Below are 22,576 nucleotides of genomic sequence, written 5' to 3'. Positions count from 1 at the left end.
AGAGAAATAAAATTGATAAGCCTCTAGTGAGACTAATTAAGAAAAAGAGAAAACCCAGTTGCCAGTATCAGGGATGGAAGAAGTGTTATCCCTGTAGAGAGTATAGATATTAAAAAGATAAGGCACATAACTTTATGCCAGTAAATTCAACAACTTTAGGTGAAATGGAAAAATTCCTTGGAATGCCCAGATTACCAAAACTGACTCAAGAAGCAAAAGTGTAAGTCACTGTACATCAGTTAAAGAAATGATTAATTCTCTCTAGAGAAGCTCCAGGCCCAGACAGCTTCACAAGTGAGGTCTGTCATATTTAAGGAAAAATAGTATCAATTGTACACAGAGATCTTAAAAAAATGGAGTAAAGAGAGCGTTTAATTCTTTTTATGAGATTAGATTGACTCTGATGGTAAAATCAAAGATACTATAGTAAAGAACACTACAGACTAATATCCTCATAAGCATAGAAGCAAAAATACTCAAAATATTAGCAAATAGAAACAAGCGATGTATAAGAGTACTAAATCATGAGCAAATGGTGTTAATCCAAAGCATGCAAGGGTGGTTAACATTCAAAATCAATATAATTTACCGTACTAGTTGATTATAAAAGAAAAATCATATCAGAAGCATTTGACAAAGTTCAGTAGCCATTCCTCAGAAAATTCACAGCAAACTGGGAATAGAAGGGAACTTTTTTAACCCAATAATCAAGGGTATCGACAAAATCTTAAAGCTAACATCATACTTAAAGTGGTGTTGCCAAAAAACCAAACCAAAATCAAAGACCCTGATTCTAATCAAGCATCTTCTAGAGAAAATATGGAAGACAGAGGAACATATTAAAAGATTGCATGTGGATGCAGCTAGCAAAATCCAGATAGTGGGAAACTGGAATTAAGCATTCTAGTTTCATCAGTTAACTTCGAGGAAAATAAAGGTTTGAGAGAGGTACAGTCAAAACCTATAAATTAAAAGAGAATTAAGGGACATATCAGCTAGCTCCAATATGTGGCCCTTCGTTGGATCTTAGATTTAGTCACATGAAATGTAGAAAAAGCAAAAACAAAACAAAACCTCAACAACATTTGGCATTTCTGAGACCATTTGAAGTCTAAACACTGGATATTTCATACTAAGGAATGATTGTTAATTTTTTAAAAGTATGCTAATGAAGTTCTAGTTATGTTAAAAAGGACTAATTTATTATACATATACTAAATTTTTATAAATGAAATATTGAAACTCTGAGATTCATCTCAAAATTATACTGTGTATAGGGGAGTCAGTAGGAATATAGGTGATGATTTGGTAATTAATGAGGCTGATTAATGGATGCAGAGTATTGATTATGTTATTCTCTCTGCTTTTGGCTATCTTTTTAAATTTCATAGTAAAAGTTTAAAACTTATCATAGTTATCAGTTATTGGCTATTTGCATATTTTGAGACACTTATAAATATTAACATATTTAAGTTTCATAGAAACTGCATGGTTTTTCAAAGATGAAAAAGGAATGTTAGAAGTTTGAAACTTGTTTAAGGTCATACCTTAAGTGACAGAGCCAAAATTGGCAACCCAAATTTATCACATGGTAGGTTTCATTTCTCTTTTGCTGGGCTGTGCTGACTCCCATAAATTAAGCTGTTTTGTCTTCCTGTTTCTTCCTGTATTTTATTGATGTGTATTTCAAAGAACATAGAGGTGCCATTCTCAAGCAGCCCAGTTCTTTGCCAGAAGCAGTGAATATCTGTCTCTCAGTAATGGGCGGGTTGTAACATTTTCCCTTTAGATTTCGAAAGTTGGCATGTTCTTCCCATTTCTGTATTATTCTGAAAAATAAAAAGGCCGTATGTAAGCAGAGAACTAACTTGTGCTTTGTCTTTTCTACCACTTCCACTGACAGACTGGTGCTTGACTGACATTTTCCCCCACTAATTTATGGGATAAAACTGTTGATCTAAAATTTCTGTGTAATTGACATTCTTTAAAATGTCAACTCTCTAATACATGTTATTTTTACTTTTTTTTTTTATAGGCTTTGGTTGGAGAGAAGGCTTGTTATCAGTCCATCAGTAGTTACGGTGGTCAGATCTTTTATCTGGGGACAAAAGTAAGCTCTTCTGCTCTGTGACTTGACATTTGTTTGTGCCAGGATAGTTGCGGCTGAAGGGGGTTGCTGGAAAAGATAGCAGTGTGTTACAAAGTGCATATTCATCAGCAGGAATCTAACACTTTTAGAGGGTGTGTGTATTTTATTTTTTTTAGGGGATTTATTTTTTAAGTAAACACTGTGCCCAGTGTGGGGCTTGTATTCACAGCCCTGAGATTAACAGTTGCATGCTCCACTGACTGAGCCAGCCAGGCGCCCCTCTCTTTCAGGGGTATATGGTTGTGATTTTTAGTTAATTCATTTTGTCTACTTTCAGACATTTTTACTTTCATTTAGATTCTAGGATGCTTATTTTCTTAATTCAAGGATATACTCTCATAATCTTTACATTTATGGTTTCAAGACCAGGAAGATAGTTTATCATTTATATTTTCATATGATTAAGATGTCCTTTGGCTTAGGTTAGTTTAGGATATATTAAAATGCATTGAGGTATTTGACTTAAAATAGAACCACTGGGATAGGAACTTATTTGTATATCAATTTGTTCCTTGCCTTTTTTTTTTAACTTAGAGAAATATTCATTATCAAAATTCAAAATATTATAGGGATTTGGGTATTCTTTGTTTCTTGTCTGTGCAAATAACTCTTTGGACTGTAGACTTACCTTTAAATATTTGTTTAATTTACTCTTTAATGTAGGCATGTGAAAACCCTTTAGTAAACACTTCTAATTGTACTATGAAATATTTTACTTAAAGAGATGTAAAATGAGATGCGGGACTGCAACCAGTGTGCCTCCCAAACAAGGCTGTTAAAGATAATCGCTTTAATTATTGTTTCTTTATTTTCCAGTCTGTTTATGTGATGATGCTGAGAAGCTGGAGAGAGGTGAGTTGAAAGTAATTTTATATGGTAGAGCTGTTGAATTGATTAGCATCTTAACATTCTGTTTTGACTTTGCAGGAAAAGATGATTTGGATTTGTGCTTTTTAATTTCAGAAGTACACATCAGAATCATTGTAACTATTAGGTACTTCATTTGCTAAGACTGACTATAAATTAGGATTAGATTTAGCTACAAAAGCCAGGAAATTTAAAATAACAGTGGCTTCAATAAGATTTCTCTCTTATGTAAAAAACAATCTGGAGGTAGGCAGTTTGTGGCTAGTATGCGAGCTCTGTGGTCTTTAGTATACTGTCCTCTTCCACCATTCTTGTGTGTGGATTCTGGTCTCAAGATCATGTAATGTCCCAGTATGGCTGCTGGAGCTCCAGGTGTTAAGTCCACACTCCAGGAAGGAGGAAAGGGAAGAGAAGGTCTGGCCCCTGTCTTTTAAGGTTATCCCCAAGAAAGGCCAAACAACATTTCCAGTTATTTGACATTGGCTGGAACTTAGTCACATGGCCCTAAGTGGCTACAAGGAAGTCTTAGAAATGTCCTTTGGCTGGTATATTGCTGTCTCAGGTAAACTTGGAATTTGTTATTTAGGAAGAGGGAGTGGAGGCGCCTGGGTGACTCAGTCTGTTGAGCGTCTGACTTTGGCTCAGATCATGATCTCACAGTTTGTGAGTCTGTGCTGACAGCTCAGAGCCTGGAGCTTGCTTCAGGTTCTGTGTCTCCCTCTCGCTCTCTGCCCCTCCCCCACCCATGCGCGCGCACGCGCGCGCGCGCGCTCTCTCTCTCTCTCCTTCAAAAATAAAAACATTAAATTTTAAAAAACAGGAGGAGGGAGTGAATGGATGTTTTGATAAACAACTGGCCGTTTCTATTACAGCAACATTCCAGCTGTTTCCTCGTCTCATATTTGGGCCTTGTGGCTGCCTGTATTAGCCCAAACAATCACTGTACTGTGCAGTGCTTTAAGAAATTATTTTTCATAGAAATAAGATAGTCACATGAGTATTGGACTAGTTTTAGCTGTTAAGCAACAACTTCTGAAAGGAATTCTACCTAGTAGTTGGTCAGACAAAGGAGTTAACTTCTCTCATTTGTTCATTTTAGAGAGTGGATCATCTCCTGAAACAAGATTGTCTTACAGAAGCCTTGGCTCTTGCATGGTCTTTCCATGAAGGAAAAGCAAAAGCAGTAGTGGGTAAGTTAACAGAATACCAGTGTAGTGGACATTGTTTTTCTGGAGTAGAGAAAATGAATACTAGTCACGCAGAGAACATATTTTAGTATAGTGTTCAAATATTTTCTAAACAAGATGTTATTAAACCTTAAAGATTTCTAGTGGAAAAGGTTAATGACAAATACAGGAAATAGAGTTTTAAATGCTGCTTTTAAAATTCTTTAATTTCATAAGGTAAATTTGTGGTTGGAATAAACAAAGTGTGTTGATAGGTTATCTTACTATGGCATATTAGCCAATATTTTGATCTCTAAGGATTGTTATAATTGTGTCTTGTGTTAGCACATTATGGATTTTGTTTTTATGCTGAATTTTGTTTCTCTGTAGGATTATCAGGGGATGCCAGTAAGCGAAAGGCTATTGTTGCAGATCGGGTGAGTATTTTAATAGGGGTTTTACTAGGGTACAGTACAGATTTGCTTTTGGTATTAGATAAGAATTTTGGGGCATGATTGGGTAAATGGCTAGTCAAGGAGAGAGTATATTAAAAAACAAGTGTATAATTCCCTGGTGTCATCTTGAATGCTTTTAAACTTCCTTCTTATCACCTTTCCTTTCTTCCCTTTGTCACTCCCTTATGAAGATGATAAAATTGTTAAAAAAAGAAATTCAAAAGACACCAGAAAGGAGGAAGGAGAAACTCAGGGATCTGGATTATTTCTGAGCCTGATTATATATAGCCCATAGAAAGTTGACATTTGTTAGTTTTTATAAACAGGTAAGTAATTATGAGAAATAGTACATATACAAGTGTTTGTGTTGCCTGAGGTAGCAAAGATGGCTGACTTTATTATTATTAATTAGCATTAATATGATTAATGCTAGCATTTAATATTGGCTTTGTTTTCCTAATCTAGACTTGGTTGATTTAAAATTTTTATTATAGTCATTCTTCTCTGTTTTTATTGTGCAAGTGCACTGGTAAAAATTACATTCCACAATCAGTGTAAGCATATAGAAAACATGAAATTGGTCACTTTTCATACTCATGAAAGTTGTCTCTGTATTAGCTAAAATTCTTTAGGAATTTGTTTTCTATCTGTGTTCTTGAGGCAAAGACCTACAACAGAGCTCTCTGAAGAGCTTACCTTCAGTTTTTCATTTCCTGAGAAACAGAGGTAGTACTGAATCTAGATCCTGGAGATTAGCAAATCAGTACTGGCCCCGAAGCTGCAAGAAATTAGTCTGAGGTTAAAAATATTGGGAAATAAAGCCACTAAAAATTTTAAATTATATATATATGTATATTTTAAATCTTAAGTTATATTTTTAATAAAGCTCAGTTCTGTATTATTTAGGAGGACCTACATATATTAAGGATTGAAAACTTTTAGAGATGTATTTTAATTTTCTATACAAGGCTGTTTTCCTTACAGATGGTAGAAATCCTCTTCCACTATGCAGATCGAGCTCTGAAAAAGTGTCCAGACCAGGGGAAAATCCAGGTGATGGAGCAGCATTTTCAGGTACACCTTCGCATGTGCTTCTAATAAACGTTGCTCTGAATGGGTCCAATACTGCTCTTTTATATGACTTGAGAATAGGACTTTCATGTTTTGGTTAAACGTTTTCAGCATTCGAAACTTTATTGTAGGGCTTTTGGAGCATTCTAAGTAATGAAATTTTGAAGTAATAGGTTACATGGGAACAGATGGTAAACTGTGGAGTGTTGACGCTTAGCTCTAGTGCTGTGTGGAAGGCGAGGATGTGTGTCTGAGGGCACGTACCTGTGAACTGACACCTCACAGTGGCTGACACCTTGCTGATGACTAAAGTTTATGTTAACTCGGCTAGTTGGAGAAGAGGTACCACCAAGGTTTAAATTTAGTTTTCCTAGGAGTGCCTGTGATTCGACAACAGATTGGTTACCTAAAAAAAAAAAAAAAAAAAGATTTCTAAAACACGTAGATGAAAGATCTTTAGTTTCTCGTGGAGTGCAATGAAAATGGAAGTCAAGGAACAGTTTAAAGACCTGTACAACTTTTTATTATGTGAATTTTACTGTTTGTTGTGATCACCAGTTAATGTTTATTGCAAATTTCTGTTTGTCCTTCTCCACTTTTTAGCACTCCCTCACCTCTCCCTTCCCTGCCTTTGCTTTTAACAAATATTGGAGGGTCTAATACAGGAGTCAGTGAACATTTTCTAAAAAGGGCCACTATGGGCAAATTTAGGCTTTGATGCGAGCATATGGGCTGTGTCAAATGTTCCTCTTTGTTTTCTTTCTTTCTTCTTTTTTTTAAAGAACCTTTAAAAATGTAAAAACCATTCTTAGCTATGAGCCATTCAGAAACAGGCTGTGGGCAGGACCTGGTCCCCCCTTGGTCTTCTATGTACTACTGTATGTATTATGGACATACAGTGTGTAAAACAGATATGGTCCTTGCTATCTTAAAGTTTGCAACCCAGTCAAAATTATTTTTCTTATATACGTTAATGAAAATATTTAGAAGAAATGTAAGGGTTTTGAAGCTCTGAAGAGCAGGCACAGCTTATGTATTTCCATATCTCCATTTGATACTGGCAACTTTGAAAGAAAGGCTAGATATGGCAGGTCAGAGATGGAAGGTATGAGAGGAGGACTTGGTTTCCTGAGCTGTACTCTTTAGTGTCACAGTAGTGGGCTTTTGGCAGAGTAACTTTTATTACTGTTTGGCTGCAAGCTCATTACATTTATCAGTAAAATTGAGAAATAAGCCCCAATAAAAAAAAAAAGGTAAACTGTTAGATCATGACCTGAGCTGAAATCAAGAGGTGGATGCGTAAGCGACGGAGCCACCCAGGCGCCCCTCTAGATGATGCTACTAATACAGTTTACAAAATTTATATATAGAGAAACTGGTAGTAATGTGTTCAGCTGTCTAGATATATGTTGGAAGTTTCATTCTGCTAAAAAAGTATCTCCTACAATATTTTGATTTATTAATGATTTAGTCTCATAGAAGGTAAAGGAAGGAAATAATGGTGAACCATTATTCTGGTGGACCATTATTCTGGATTTACTTTTTACTAGTGATTAGAGGAATTGAATGGATAGACTCCTAAGGGGAAAAAATATCACTTTATTTTAAAGATTGTAATAATGTTGAAAAATAAGCTCAGCTTGAATCCTGTATTTATAAGGCACATGTTTCAGAAGAAACATGGGTGCAGTCTCATGGTTTTAGGCCTCAAAATACAATTGGATTCACAAGGAACAGGAAATTGTTAAATTTTGACATAACCACAAAAATTCAAAGAGAAAGGAAATGGGAAGGAATGTTGAGGGAAGTATCTGTCTACAAAACACAGAACAGCTATGAAAGATGGAGAGAGGCAAATAATCAGAGATATACGTGAAAAGCAGCAAGAACCTCTAAGACTGTCAGAGGGGTCAATAGTACCTGGATTGTGCCTACTAACATGCTAAGGGCTACAAAAAAAAAGGAGTTGTGACCAAGATTCACTGAGTGTATACTAACATGCTAAGGGTTACAAAAAAAAAAAAGGGGTTGTGACCAAGATTCACTGACTGTATATTACATGCCAAGTACTATGTGAAGTTTTTTTTTTAATTTAACTTTTATTTAATTCTCACAACAACCCCATGGAGATAAATACTGTTTTTAATCCCATTGCATAGATGAGGAAAATTAGGTTGGGAGAAATTAGGTGCTTTTCCAAGGTAACATTGGTGGTAAGTGTTGGGGTCTCTACTGCAATCCAGGCCTTTCTGAATTCAAAGCCCAGCTCTTACCTAACTAGTGTTCTATATGGTTTTCAGAATAAGTACAAGGAAAGGATCAGCGAGAAAGGGTGATGTTAAAAGGCGATCAAGGATGAGAATGACAGCAAACATCTGAGCCATTTAATGCTTACTGTGTGGTAGGAACTGTTAATGATACTTTAATTAAATTAACACATTTAATTCTTTCATAACTGTGTAAGATGGGTACTGTTACTATTCATATGTGTAGATGGGACTGAGAAGTTAAGTGACCTGTTCCAGGTTACACAGTTCATAAATGATAGAGCTGGGATTAGAATCCAGGAAGTTGGGCTTCCGGGTCCACATCTGGATTGCTATACTCTACTAAATAACAATACTTCTTATTTTGCCTCCATTGTCATGACCAAAGAGATGGTCTTTAAAGTGGAAAAGTCTAGTTAAAAATACAAAAAGCTGAAGCCCATCATATGTGATAGATAGTTGCATAATGGCTGTTTAAATCTCAAAACTTAGTGGAATTATAACCCAGGATAGTGTTTGAACAATCTGTGTCACTATTCATAATTTTTAAGTAACTTTGGATCAGTTTTTAAATAAAGCATATTCAATTAAGCATGGATGCCGCAGCAGAGGAGACAATTTATATCACTCAGGAGGACAATTTTCTTCTGGAAAATATTATCTTCAGCCCATTAGGATGAATGAGATCCATGTATGGTTGGGTATGAATCTGCCATTTTAAGTGTTTAATCTTAAATAGTTAATCATAAGATAATTTGGTTGAATCTTGAGTGTGTGTTTTTTTTTAAAGGATGAGGGGACGTAAACTATCCACTGATAGTGTGATTTATGAATGTTTTCCATGAGCTCCTTTGAAAATGATCATGTTAAACTCATAAATTTCCTTTTTGAAAGGAATCTGAGGACAGCATATTCATGGAAATCATGAATAATCTTGATTTCATTAAAACATTTGTCTAAATTTTCTATTATCCTAATGGCTGGAATAGATTGGCAAGCAGTAAATAGATGAGTAAATAGTAAATAGATTTGCAGCTAGATAAACATCTCTACCCAAAGAGTGTTCTTTGGTGGTTTAGGGTTAATTAAATCTTAGGGCTCTTTCATATGCAATTTTTTTATGATTGATTTGGGTGAAGATTTAATGAGTGGCTTGTCAAATTTAGATGGCATCAAGAATCAAGGTTCAAAATGATCTTGACAAAATGGAATGAAAATTGTTACAAAGTAAAATTTAGCAAGGACTAACATCAAGTCTGCATTAGATCCAAATAATTTAATTACATGAATACTAGTTTGGGAAGATCTAGCTGCACAAGATTTCAGCTGACCACAAATTTAGTATGAGTTAATAGTGTTTTAAGGCCCGAGATAAAGGTAAGTAATAGTTCCATTGGGCTATCTGTTGGAAATAAAAGCTCTGAGATACTTCTGGCAGATTAAGCTACATCCCACAACCAGGATGGTGTGAGATTTAAAAAACGATTGAAAAAAATATAGTGGGGTGGTTTAATCTGAGGAGTAAGTGGAAACATGTCTGTCTTCTCTTGATGCTGGGCTGTGAAATAGGGGGTTTACTGTATTGTAGCAAAAGGAAGGCTAGTATAAGTGGGTGGAAATTAGGAGGTGTATTTCAGTCTAAAATTACCCAGGGATAATGTAAAAAGCAGCTCTTGGATTTATGTGCCTCCTACTGTTGAATGTATTGAAATAAAGGGAGGAAGAACAGCTGACTAAAGCCTTTCTCTGTGAGGTGGGAAGATCTGATTTTCTGTATCAGTGTGAAGAAATGATTGTTGGAAACAGATAACCGCTAATCTAGTTAAAATTTCTAGTAAGACTGGTTTCTATTTCAGTCACAACACTGAGAATTTCTATTTTACCAGCAGGTGGCACTCATGCCTGCTGCCTCAATTTTAATTTTTACCTTTGATGATGAGCCTCACCTTTTCCTTAGAGTCAGGATATATAATACCACTCAGTATTTTTGCCTTTCTCCAAAGATCAATCCATATTTTGTTCTTTCTTAACTATAGAAAGTAACTTTTGGATCTCATAATTTTTTTTGATAGGCTGTGGCTTTTATTTATCTGAGGAAGGATTTGAACCTGTGTATAGTAACTAGTAGGATTAAAAGGAATTAGAGCCACCACTGTTTTCTCAGCATCTGGTTTAGTGGCCTTCAATTTGAGAAATATTTGTTGATGGATTTTTTAAAAATGTGTATTTGTATTGTATACAGTGGTTTGTCTTGGACATATGTGTTTGGGTTTTTTGTTTTTTTTTTTTTTAGGTAGTATCTATGCCCATGATGGGTCTTGAACTCATGACCCTGAGATCAAGTGTTTCATATTCTACCAACTGAGCCAGCCAGGTACCCCTTGGGCATGTTTTAAATCTAACTCTGGGTGGCTCAGTCGGTTGAGCGTCTGGCTTCGGCTCAGGTCATGATCTCACAGTTCGTGGGTTTGAGCCCCATGTCAGGCTCTGTGCTGACAGCTAGCTCAGAGCCTGGAGCCTGCTTTGGATTCTGTGTCTCCCTCTCTCTCTCTTTGAACCTCCCCTGCTCGCACTGTCTCTCTCTCTATCCCTCAAAAAAATAAATAAAAATAAAATAAATCTAACTTTGGAAGTTTAAACTGAGTATAATCAACATGGATGTTCATAATCATGACTAATACTATGTACTATGCAAGTATCTCACTTAATCTTCATAATATACTTGAGTAGTTATTATTTATCTCCATTTTACAAATGTTTGCAGGTATAAACAGACACGCAGAGGGTTGGATACTTGCCTAATGTCATAACAACCAGTAAACAGAATCACAGTAGTCACCCAGGTTGTCTGGCACAAGGAGCTTTGAGCCGACACTCTGCTAGGTTTCATGCACACTTCATTCTTTGGTAATCTCAGACCAATATGTTGTTAAGTAGCTCACTTTGAAATAGAGAGGACTAAGTAATATATAAATTTTAGCATGATATTGAAATGTGTAAAATAAAAATACAAAATGAATTCATTTTAGTATGATCATGGTAATCATATTTGAATGACTGTGGACCATTTTATTCTTCATCTTATTGGTCCTCCATAGCATTCAACACAGTTACTGACTTCTTAAAACTGTCCCTTTGGCTTCTCTGGTATTAGAATTCTCTACTAACTGTTCTAAACTCAGAAGCTGGTTAGTTAACTATAGAAGCAGTATCATGTATTTTGGAATATTTTATCTTACTCTGATCATGTTTGTTTATGAAATAAGGTAGAGGTATAAATAAATAAACATGGAGAATTTTAATAATATGCATCAAGCTAAAAGGATTTGAAAAATAATGTAATTTTAAAAGCTCTTAAAAGTAAAGCCTTGGGGCACCTGGGTGGCTCAGTCGGTTGGGTGGCTGACTTCAGCTCAGGTCATGATCTCACCGTCCGTGGGTTCGAGCCCCGCATCAGGCTCTTTGCTGACAGCTCAAGGCCTGGAGCCTGCTTCAGCTTCTGTGCCTCCCTCTCTCTCTGCTCCTCCCCCCGCTCACTCTCTGTCTCTCAAAATAAAATAAAGACATAAAAAAATTAAAAAAAAATTAAAGCCTTACATTAAGGATTCTCAAGCTCTCTCTCCTCTCTGCTTCATTTCTACTTCCATGAGCAGCAGATCATTCAAGGCCATTGTTATAGCAGCTGTTGCCATATGTTTTTATATTAGGAGTTCATGCCAAAGAGTGGACAGACTCTAAATGCTAAACACAGAGTGAAGCAATAGAGCCTTCTTTGTCTAACTTATGCTTCCCTGAGATGATTTGAGTAAGTATTGGTGTCAGGCACATCACCTTATTCCTGAGGCTTGATTAGAATGTTGGTTCTGGGGTCAAGTCTTTCCTAGAAGATTATTTTTTCATCATACTTGGGGGGAAAAAAGGAAAAGCACACACATAGACATGCACATACAGAGAAATACCTATATCTTTATAGCTACTCGTGGTGTCTGTGTACTAATGCAGGAATACAGCTGCCTGGTTCTGATAGCCCACAGAGAAAGATCTATTGGTCTAGCTGAATATGTGTATGTGTGTGTTTAGGAATGTTTATGTACTTTGGTGTATGTGTGTGTGTGTGTATATGTATATATATACTCGTGCATCTATGTATGCAAATATATATGTAAATTTTTAACAAACCTTACAATGAATATGTATGTACACACATATTTATGTTATATACCTACGTATGTATATACGTTTATGTACACATGTGTATACATACATATTCATTATACGTTTTGTTAATTTTGAATCATATTCAAACAATGCAGTTTTCATTGCCTGATTGACTTCTAGAATATAAATTATGTGAATGCTGTTGCTCCAAAAAGCAATCTATGCTCATTTTTTCTCACATCATCCTTATGAAAGAGGGAAAACCAGAGATTATATCTTCAGTTGGCAGATGGTAGGATAGTCACAGTGCAATAAAATGATCTATTCACTCATTCAAACAATTGACAGGCTTAAATTTAGATTTTCTATCAGTTCAGTGTTTTATTCACATATCTATATTGCCTTCTTTAGTTTTAAATATACACAAATATCCAATAAGAGAAGCAGTTCACCTAGGTCAGTTGAAAGGACTGTGCATTGAAGAAGAGATTAGAGAAATACTTGCTTTTTCTTTTTTTGATTTTAATTTTGAAGACCAAAAAGCCAGCCACTTTTTTAAGCATTCTGCAAGCTTTTGAGACTAAGAGGCATATTCTTTTTTTTTTTTTTTAATGTCCTTTATTTATTTTTGAGAGACGGAGAGAGACAGTGGGAATAGGGGAGGGTCAGAGAGAGAGGGAGATACAGAATGTGAAGCAGGCACCAGGCTCTGAGCTAACTGTCAGCACAGAGCCTGACATGGGGCTCGAACCCATGAACTGTGAGATCATGACCTGAGCCAAAGCAGGACGCTTAACTGACTGAGCCACCGAGGCACCCCTAAGAGGAATATTCTCAAAGCAGGTGTTGCTCACTGTGTTTGTGCTGAGAAAGACTTAAGGCACATAGCCGCAAGCAGCACAGAGCACAGGCAGAAGGGTCGGAAGTTTGCATGTAGGCCCTTGATCTCTCAGTATCCTGTGGAGAGGCATGGGTCTCTCCAGACCACATCTGGCTGCATGGACTGAGGGTTTTGCTTTAAAGACAGAAACCTGTCCTTTTCCATTCTCCTTTCTTTTAGGGCTCTTGTGAGAGCAGTCTTTTTTGTTGGTTAAGTGGGGTGATCATCTGAGCTTGGGCAGCAGCGGCTGAAGGTGATTGTATACTAGTCCTGGAATGTCGTCTGCCCAGTTCTTTTTTTTAATTTATCATTTTTTTATTTATTGTTTTTTATTTATTTTTGAGAGACAGAAAGAGACAGCATGAGCAGGAGAGGGTCAGAGAGAGAGGGAGACACAGAATCTGAAGCAGGCTCCAGGCTCTGAGCTAGCTGTTAGCACAGAGCCAGACACGGGGCCCGAACCCACAAACCGTGAGATCATGACCTGAGCCAAAGCCGGATGCTCAGCCGACTGAGCCACCCAGGTGCCCCTGTCATCTGCCTAGTTCTGCCTACAAACCCTGTGCAAAGTTGAGTCTGTGCTTGGTCCTTGTAGTTGGGAGATGGAGATCTAACTGGTCCTGCCTAACTTATTTTCAGGCATCTAGGAGATTGCCACTAGGGATAATCCACTGGACAACCTGCCTTGTCTCTTCATAATTAGATTCTGGAAGGGCAAGTTTAATATATGGAAATAGATTTGGCTTTAAGTAGTATTTTATCTTGTTTATAGTTCTAAATGTTCAAAATTGATAAAGACCTGGTTTCTTCAGGAAGCCAGATTGGAAGCATTAATTTGGATGGGTTAGCTCTATCTGTTTAAGTGAGTTGAGAACAGTTAGGGACAGGCATGAGAACAATCTGTATCCTCTTTTATCTTTTCATTAATTTTGATAGTTAGTTTGGGGATAATTGTAAATTTACATTCAATTTTAAGAAATACAAAGAGATCCTAGGTTTCTTTAACTCCGTTTTCTCCAGTGGGAACATCTTGTAAAACTGTAGTACAATTGTATAAGCAGAGTTTTGACCAGTATAATAAAGATACAGAACATTTCCATCACCTTAAGGATCCCTCATTTTGCCCTTTTATAGCCACAACTTCTTTCCTAATACCCTCCTTAGGCCCTGCCAACCATTAATTATTCCCATTTCCATGATTTTTGTCATTTCAAGAATGTTATGTAAATAGTTATATACATAGTTATATAGTAAGTAGGCTTTTGGGATTGGTTTTTTTTTTTTTAACTCAGCATAATTTTCTGGTGATTCATCTAGGTTATTGCATCTGTCAGTAGTTTGCTGCTTTTTATTTCTGAGTTGCCGTCACTTTCTAATCTTCATTTAGATTAGTACTGTAATTTTGCTTCAACCATAAAATTTAAGAAAACTTAAGACAAGAAAAGTTTATTAACTTTTACCCTTTATTTTTGCTTATCATCTTCTTTCAGTGTTCCAGAGTGTCCATTCTCTTGTTTCCTTTCTGTTTAGAAAACTTTCATTAGCCAGTCTTTGGGGGGAGTTTTGCTCGCAGTAGAGTCTTTTCGTTGTCGAATGTCTTGATTGCCTTCATTCTTTAGAAATATTCCACTGGAGTTAGTATTCTGGGTTGACAGTTACTTATTTTCAGCACTTGAAAAACACTGCTCTGCCACTTGCCCTGGCCCCCCTGGTTTCTAATGGGAGATCCAGCCGCTCAGGTTGTTTGTCTCTGTAGCTAAGGTGTCATCTCTTCCGTGCCACTTCGACAATTTCTGGGGTTTTCTGGGTCTTTAGTTTTCAGAAGCTTGAAAATGTATTTGGTGTGGATTCCTTTAGACTGATCATATTTACATAAATCTGTGTATTTATATCGTCTGCAAAATTTGGGATATTTTTGGCCATTATGGCTGTGAGTACTTTTTCAGTTCTACCCTCTATCTTTTCTTCCGGTACTTTTACGATACATTAGGTCTTTTGTTCTAGCCCCACAGGTCCCTGAGTGTTCCATTTAATTTTTTTTCAGCTTGTTTTCTTCTTCAGATTGGAAATTTCTGCCGTTTGTTTCTTCCTGTTCACTCACTTTCTTCCCCTCTGAACCATCTGTTCTGCTGTTGAGTCCTTTGAGTTTTTTAAAAAATTCAGTTATTGTATTTTTCAGTTCTAAAATTTTCATTTGTTCTTTATATCTTCTATTTCTTTGATGAAACTTTGTATATTTTCATTTGTTTCAAGATTTTGATTACTTATCAAGACAGTTTTATCATTGGCTGTTTTAAAAATCTGTGTTAGGTCATTCTCACATCTGTGTCATTTTAGGGTTGGTATCTATTGATTATCACATTTTAATTCAGTTTGAGATCATTCTGGTTCTTGGTATGATTTATGATTTTCTTTTGAAATCTAGACATTGTGGATGTCCAGATCTTACTGTGAGACTCCAGATCTTATTTAAACTTTGTTTTAGCTGCTTTCTTCTGATACTGCTCTGATAAGGGCAGGGGTCCTACCTTCTTACTGTTAGGTTGGGGTAAAAGTATAGGTTTCCTTCTCAACCTCCACTGATACTGATAGAGGGTGCTCCTCCTCACTGCTGGACAGAGATGGGGGTTCCTGCCCCTTATTAGGCCTCCTCTGATACTTCACTGACTAGTTAGGGCTAGGAATGTCTCAGTGCTGCTCCCCACAGGGCCTCCATTGACACATGGTGAGAATAGCCTCACTACTGCTGGATTGGGCATTGCTGAAAGTTCTGATTCTTTTATAAGTTTCCTCTGACACCACTCCATTGGGCCTCATTACATGACTTCCACTAGCACTCCCCGTGGGGGAGCAGTAGGGGTTTGTTCCTGCATTCTTAGGACTGAAAATCCCAACTTTCATACACTTCTCTAATAACACCCCGCTCAGCAGAGGGAGGACTGGGGTACCTTGTTATGTGCTGTGGAGAGTGGAAATCTAGGTTTTCCACACAGCTTTTGCTGGCATGGGTGAGTGTATCAGCCAAGGTTTTCCAGGGAAACAGAACCAATAGGGAGGTATAGAGATGTCCCCCCCTTTCTTTATGCGTATATAGAACCACATCACACAGTATTACAATTTTTGCTTCAACCATAAAATGTAACTAAATATATAAATAAAGAGATTATAAGGAACTAACTCACTTGATTTGGGGGGTCGAGAAGTCCAAAAATCTTCATTTAGCAAGTTGGAGCCCCAGAAGAGCTAACGTGCAGTTCCAGTCCAACTCTGAAGGCCTGAGAACAGGAGAGGCAGTGATGTAGTTCCAGCCTGAGAGCTGGCAGGCTTGAGACCCAAGAGGAGCAGACTTTCCTTCCGCATTAGGGAGGGCAATCTGCTTTACTGAATCTACTGACCTATATGTTAATCTCATTTAAAAATATGCTCGCAGACACACCAGAATAATGTTTGACCAAATATTCAGGCACCTTGTGGTCCAGCCAACTTGATACATCCAATTAACCATCATAGTGGGTGTGTGGGCATAGTTTTTTCTGTGGTGTTTGATCAGAATAGATATTTTTTTACAAGGTTTTGTTTTGTTTTGTTTTGATAGATTCTTTTCTGTTTTTCTTGGCTAGAGAGAGTAGCTTTTATTGAGCCTTTTTCTGTATGTGTGCGAGGCCTTTCCAGGTTGCCAATCTTCTGCTGTCCCATGTCTGGGATATATGGTACAAAGGAACCAGGGAGCTCACCACCAGGTTGTTCCTTAGGTCCTGAGATCCCTGGTAGGTCTGCCTTCTTCTTCCACCTTTCAGAGTCTTATGTTTGTGTTGTATACATTGTCCAGGGATTTTAGCTATATTTATAGGAGAGATAGGGAAAAATAGGTCTGGTCTACTTCCCTGGAAATGGGAGTCTTCCATGGGTACTCTTTTCAAGGCACTGCAAAGTTTCTTGGATAAAGAAAAAGAAGGGAGTGAACAGAAATTTGGAATTAGAGAAAGTTTAGGCCAAGAGAACTAAGAAGTGCTACAGGGCATGAAAGTTGGCCAGTGGCATATAGTAGAGACTTGCGAAGAAGTAATTAAAGTAGTCTACACGTGTATTCGGAGACTCTAAACCACTTGTAAAACTGCCACAATTCTTAAATTTTTAATCTTGTCTGCTTAAAACCCCTTTGGTGGTTTTCTATTATGTTAGAATAAAGTCCAGAATCTTGCCCATTGTCCCTTCGTCACCTACTGCCAGCCTTCTCTTTCCATGCTCTGGTCATACCGTCTGTCTCAGTCCTCAAGGTTCTCTGCTGTCTCTTATGTCTGGACTCCTACAAGTTACTGTCCCTCTCACTGGATGGCACATTCATCCCTATAGTTTGCTTGGTCTCTGCTGTCTCTCAAGTATTCACTTAAATGTCCCATCCCAAGGAAGGCAGACTTAAGTTAGGCCTCCTTCCTGTATGTTTCCTTGGCATTTCATATTTCCCTCATAACTTTCATGATCCTTCATTGTTAATTTTTAAAAATCTTTGTACCAGACTGTAATATATGTCTGCTTTGTTAAATCTGTATTATTAACACCTAGCAATGGCCCTGGTCTATAGTAGATGCTTTATATAAATATAGCTTATATAAATATGGCTTATACATGTTTGTGTATATCCTTGTCTAAACGTTCTAGCCAGATATTTCTATAGTGTTGAGGTCAATTAAACATAGGTGTATTACCTGTGTCCTTCAATTTTTTTTGTGTTAGCTATACATTTGTATGATTCAAAAATCAGAAAGTATAGGGTGCCTGGGTGGCTCAGTCCATTAAGTGTCTAAGGTTTGACTTTGGCTCAGGTTCCCCCCCCGCTTTTTTTTTTTTTAATTTTTTAATGTTTATTTATTTTTGAGAGACAGACAGAGCGTGAGTAGGGAAGGAGCAGAGAGAGAGGGAGACACAGAATTGAGGCAAGCTCCAGGCTGCAAGCTGTCAGCACAGAGCCTGATGTGGGGCTTGAATCCACAAACTGTGAGATCCTGACCTGAGCTGAAGTCAGACACATAAACCAACTGAGCCACCCAGGTGCCTGTTGGCTCAGCTCTTGACCCACAGTTCATGAGATCCAGCCCTGTATCAGGCTCTGAGCTGACAGGGCAGTGCCTGCTTGGGATTCTCTCTCTCCCTCTCTCTTTGCCTCTCCCTCACTTGCTCTTTTTTACTCTGTCTCAAAATAAACAAACATTAAAAAAAGTTTTTTTTTTTTAAGAAGTCAAAGTATAAAAATGTATACAGTGAAAAGTCTGCCACCTTGATGCCATCTGCCCAGTTCCCACCTGCCTTTCACCATTGTTACTAAAGTTGGATGTAGATTTCCAGATTTTCTTTACATAAATACAAGCAAATGTACACAGATTTAACCACCTGCACATTCATATTTTTTCCTTCTTTAACACAAATTTTTTCCTTGTGATTTTGTATTATTTTCCTGCTTAATATAACTTGGAAATCTTTTTATATTGGTTCACAGAGAATGTCTTTTATTTCCATTTTGGTAGTTATTTTTGACACTGTTGTAAATTTTTTTTTTTTTTTTTTACTTCAGTTTCAGCTTGTTTCTAGTATATAGTAATGCAGATGAATGGGGTGCCTGGGTGGCTCAGTTGGTTGAACGTCCAACTTTGGCTCAGGTCATGATCTCAGGGTTCGTGGGTTCGACCCCCACATCAGGCTCTGTACTGACCACTAGCTCAGAGCCTGGAGTCTGCTTTGGATTCTGTGTCTCTTTCTCTCTCTGCCCCTCCGCATGTTCACACTCTGTCTCTCAAAAATAAATAAAATGTAAAAAAAAAAAATGCAGATGATTTTAGTACATTGATCTTCCATCCTGCAACCTTGCTAAACTTGTTCGATATTTTTTTTGTATATTCCACCAGATTTTGTACATAGATTATCATGTTGTCTACAAATAAAAATAGAATTATTTCTTCTTTTCCAATCTGGCAGTCTTTTATTTCTCTTTCTTGCCTTATTACACTGGCTCCAGTATGACTTCCAGTATGATGTTGAATAGAAATTTTGGAAGTTGACATCTTTGTCTGTTCCTAGTGTTCCTGGGAAAGCATCAGTCTTTGATTTATAAATATCTACTAGCTATAGTTTTTCAAAGATGATCATTGTAAGGTTGAGGAATTTCTATTCTTAATTTCCTAAGAAATATAAATATTGTTGGCTTTTGTCAAATTGTTTTTCTTTGTAGAGATGATAATATAGTTTTTCTTTTTTCACTTGTTAATATGGTGAATTATATTGATTGGTTTTTTTTTTAATGTTAAACCAACCTGTTATACCTGGGAGAAACTCATGTGGTTTTGATGTATTATCTTCTTTTATAAGCACATTTATGTTCACTACTAGGTATTTACCCAAAGAATATAAAAATATTTCAAAGGGTCACATGCACCCCCATATTTATAGCAGCGTTATCAACAATAGTCAAACTATGGAAAGAGCCCAAATGTCCCTCGACTAATGAATGGATAAAAAGGAAGTGGTATGTGTGTATATGTATGTGTAATAGAATATTAGGCATCAAAAAGAAAGAAATCTTGCCATTTACAACAGTGTGGATAGAGCTGGACTGTATCCTAAGTGAAATAATTCCAAGACAAATACCATATGATTTCACTCATATGTGGAATTTGAGAAACAAAATTTTCATAGGGAAAGGGAAAAGAAAAGGAGGAGGCAAACCATAGGAGACTCTTAGCTACAGAGAATAAACTGAGTTCCCAGAGGGGAGGTGAGCGGGAAATGGGCTAAATGGATGATGAGTATTAAGGAGGGCACTTGTTGTGATGAACACTGGGTGTTGTAAGTGATGAATCACTCAATTCTACTGAAATCAGTATTACACTATATGTTAACTAGAATTTAAATAAAAACTTAAAAGGAGTATCAAGGCCTTGAGTTTTTTTATAGGAAGGTATTTAACTACAAATGCAAATTTTTAGGAGGTTATGTATTACTTCTATTTCTTCTTGAGTGAGGGTTGGTATTTTCTGTCTTTAAAGAAATTTGACCATTTCCTATCAGTTGTCAAACTTATTGGGAAAACGTTGCTTGTGACATTTTAATTCCTCTTTTTATATCTGAAGAATCTATAGTGATGTCATCTTGTCATTCTTTATTTTGTTAATTTCTGATTCTGTTGTGGGCAGAGAACATATTTTGTATGACTTAAATCTTTTTAAATTTGAAACTTGTTTTATGGCCTAAAATACATCATCTATCTTAGTAAATGTTCTGTGCACTTGAGAAAAATGTATATTTTGATGCTGTTGGAGTGTTCAAAAAATGTCAACTTATAGACTTAAGGCTATCAATTCAATATGTATCACTTTTATTATTGTTTTTATATATAACCTTTAATTCTGGTATTCTTTCTTTGAATATTTTTAGAGAAAGCTTTCTGGCAATAAAACCCAAGCTCTTAATGAGACCAACAAATGTGTAAGACCGTCTCTGACAGCTTTGGGCTTATGGCTTTGATTTTCAGTTCCCTTTTCACTTTTAGACTCTTGAGTTTTGTCTTCACTTTTTTAGGAACTCAGCTGTGTATTGTAGGGAATATCAAAATTTCCCCCAGATTCCCCCTCCCCCTCTTCAGATTATCTGGCCCACTATACTCTCATGCAGGGCTGATACCTGCTATAGCATTAACATTTTTCACTTGATTTTAATATGATTTAACACTTTTCTGTTATTTTAGTTTGTGTTTTTGAAGAATCTCAGTAAGATTTTAAATCTTGTAGGGGTGCCTGGATGGCTCAGTCGGTTAAGCCTCCGACTTCGGCTCAGGTTAGATCTCACATTTGTGGGTTCGAGCCCTGCATCAGGCTCTGTGCTGACAGCTAGCTCAGAGCCTGGAGCCTGCTTCTGGTTCTGTGTCTCCTTCTCTCTCTGACCCTCCCCCTCTCATGCTCTGTCTCTATCTGTATCAAAAATAAATAAAACATTAAAAAAATTTATTCAAATCTTGTTATAAGGAAATATTGGTGACTAAAGGAAACAGAATGGATGGGTCAGATAATAGAATACAGTAAGTCCTGGTGGTGGCTCAGGTGATTAAGATTATCCACATTTTGTCACTTCAAACTAGCTATTTTAAGGTTGATTTAACTTCTTGGTTTCATAACATTTTAAGGTTCTAAAGTAATCCTTTTAGGGTTGTAATCTTTCTGATACCCTTCTCAGATAATAAGGGTTCCTCGGTTTTATTTGTTTTGTCAAACAAGTGTTAGCATATCGTATTCTCTTCTTCACATAGTGCCTTCCTCCCCGGTGGGATTTTTTCTACCTAGAACCTGCCTTCTTTTTAAAGGAAACCATTTCCCTGCAGCCAGCAGAAAATAAAAGAGTACCTCTGAAATCTAATGCTTGGTTACTTGACAGTTTCCAGTAATAATAACCTTCTGTTTCTCCCTCAGACTGTTTCTCTTGAAAAAGGCCAAAATGATGGGTTGCCATCGAGTTGTACAAGTCTGTACAAGATGAATTTAAAGCAATCAAAATGTTTTGAAACCAAGAAGTTAAGTCAACCTTAAAATAGCTAGTTTGGAGGACTGTGACAAAATATGGACAATTTTAATCCCCTGAGCCACCACCAGGACCTGCTGTATTCTATTATCAATTTGATGTATTTTTTTTCTTTTCCTTTGCAAATTTTCTTTATAAGGTTGTGAGATAAAAATACATATTGATGTCACCTAGTATTTGTTATGTTATTGTAAACTCTTTATAAATTTGTAATCTACCTAATATTTTATTTAAAAAGCAAATTTACTTAACTGTTTTCCCATGTTGTATGTGTATTTAATTGCAATTTCTTCCTTTCTCTTCTGATGGTTCTGTTACAGGGTTGCAGTGAATACTTTAATGCATTAAACAGGTTTTTTTCCTTATATTTTTTAAATGTTTGTTTATTATGAGAGAGCATGAACATGGGAGGGGTTGCGGGGGGACACAGAATCTGAAGCAGGCTCCAGGCTCTGGGCTGTCAGCACAGAGACCGATGTAGGGCTTGAACTCACAAACCGTGAGATCATGACCCAAGCTGAAATTGGATGCTTAACCGACTAAGCTACCCAGGTGTCCCCAGTTTTTTTTCTTAAATGTATTTAGGATACATTTCCAGATAGAATTACTGGGTAAAGATGTCTTCACATTTTTAAGACATGGTATAAAGCGTGGTATAAAATTATATTCTCCCAGCAATCTATCAGTGTCTTAAGCAGACCCCTTTGAGTATGTGTTGTCTAACCAGGGGACAAAGGGACAGAGCTGTGATGCTTTCTTTATGGTTTCTCTTCAGGACATGGTGCCTGTCATAGTTGATTACTGCCTGCTGCTACAGCGAAAGTAAGTATACATTGCCTGTCAAATCCAATTATTTTGAACCCAGATTGCCTCTTGCTTGTGTTGCAATTTACTATTATGAATTCGGATTTTTTTTTTTAGTTTTAATTTACAGAAATTTGAGTCTTTAACATTTTTCAGTGCGTTTCATTTTTTTTTCTTTTTTTTTTTTTTTTTTTTTT

At 36.7% G+C, this 22,576-nt stretch overlaps 1 protein-coding gene across 3 annotated transcripts in view; it reads left to right on the top strand.

Annotated features, from left to right (window-relative positions):
* VPS8 (VPS8 subunit of CORVET complex) overlaps positions 1–22,576 on the top strand; it is a 238,633-nt gene that overhangs the window by 49,753 nt on the left and 166,304 nt on the right. For all 3 annotated transcript variants that reach the window (XM_029939720.1, XM_029939718.1, XM_029939719.1), the window contains 6 exons: positions 2,036–2,110; positions 2,966–3,001; positions 4,116–4,206; positions 4,573–4,619; positions 5,622–5,711; positions 22,351–22,397. In XM_029939720.1, the coding sequence (XP_029795580.1) occupies positions 2,036–2,110; positions 2,966–3,001; positions 4,116–4,206; positions 4,573–4,619; positions 5,622–5,711; positions 22,351–22,397 (386 nt within the window). The remainder of the gene's footprint in view (positions 1–2,035; positions 2,111–2,965; positions 3,002–4,115; positions 4,207–4,572; positions 4,620–5,621; positions 5,712–22,350; positions 22,398–22,576) is intronic.

Source organism: Suricata suricatta, chromosome 5, assembly GCF_006229205.1.
Source record: "Suricata suricatta isolate VVHF042 chromosome 5, meerkat_22Aug2017_6uvM2_HiC, whole genome shotgun sequence".
In the NCBI taxonomy this organism is placed as follows: Eukaryota; Metazoa; Chordata; class Mammalia; order Carnivora; family Herpestidae; genus Suricata; species Suricata suricatta.
This window is presented reverse-complemented; position numbering and strand designations above follow the sequence as displayed.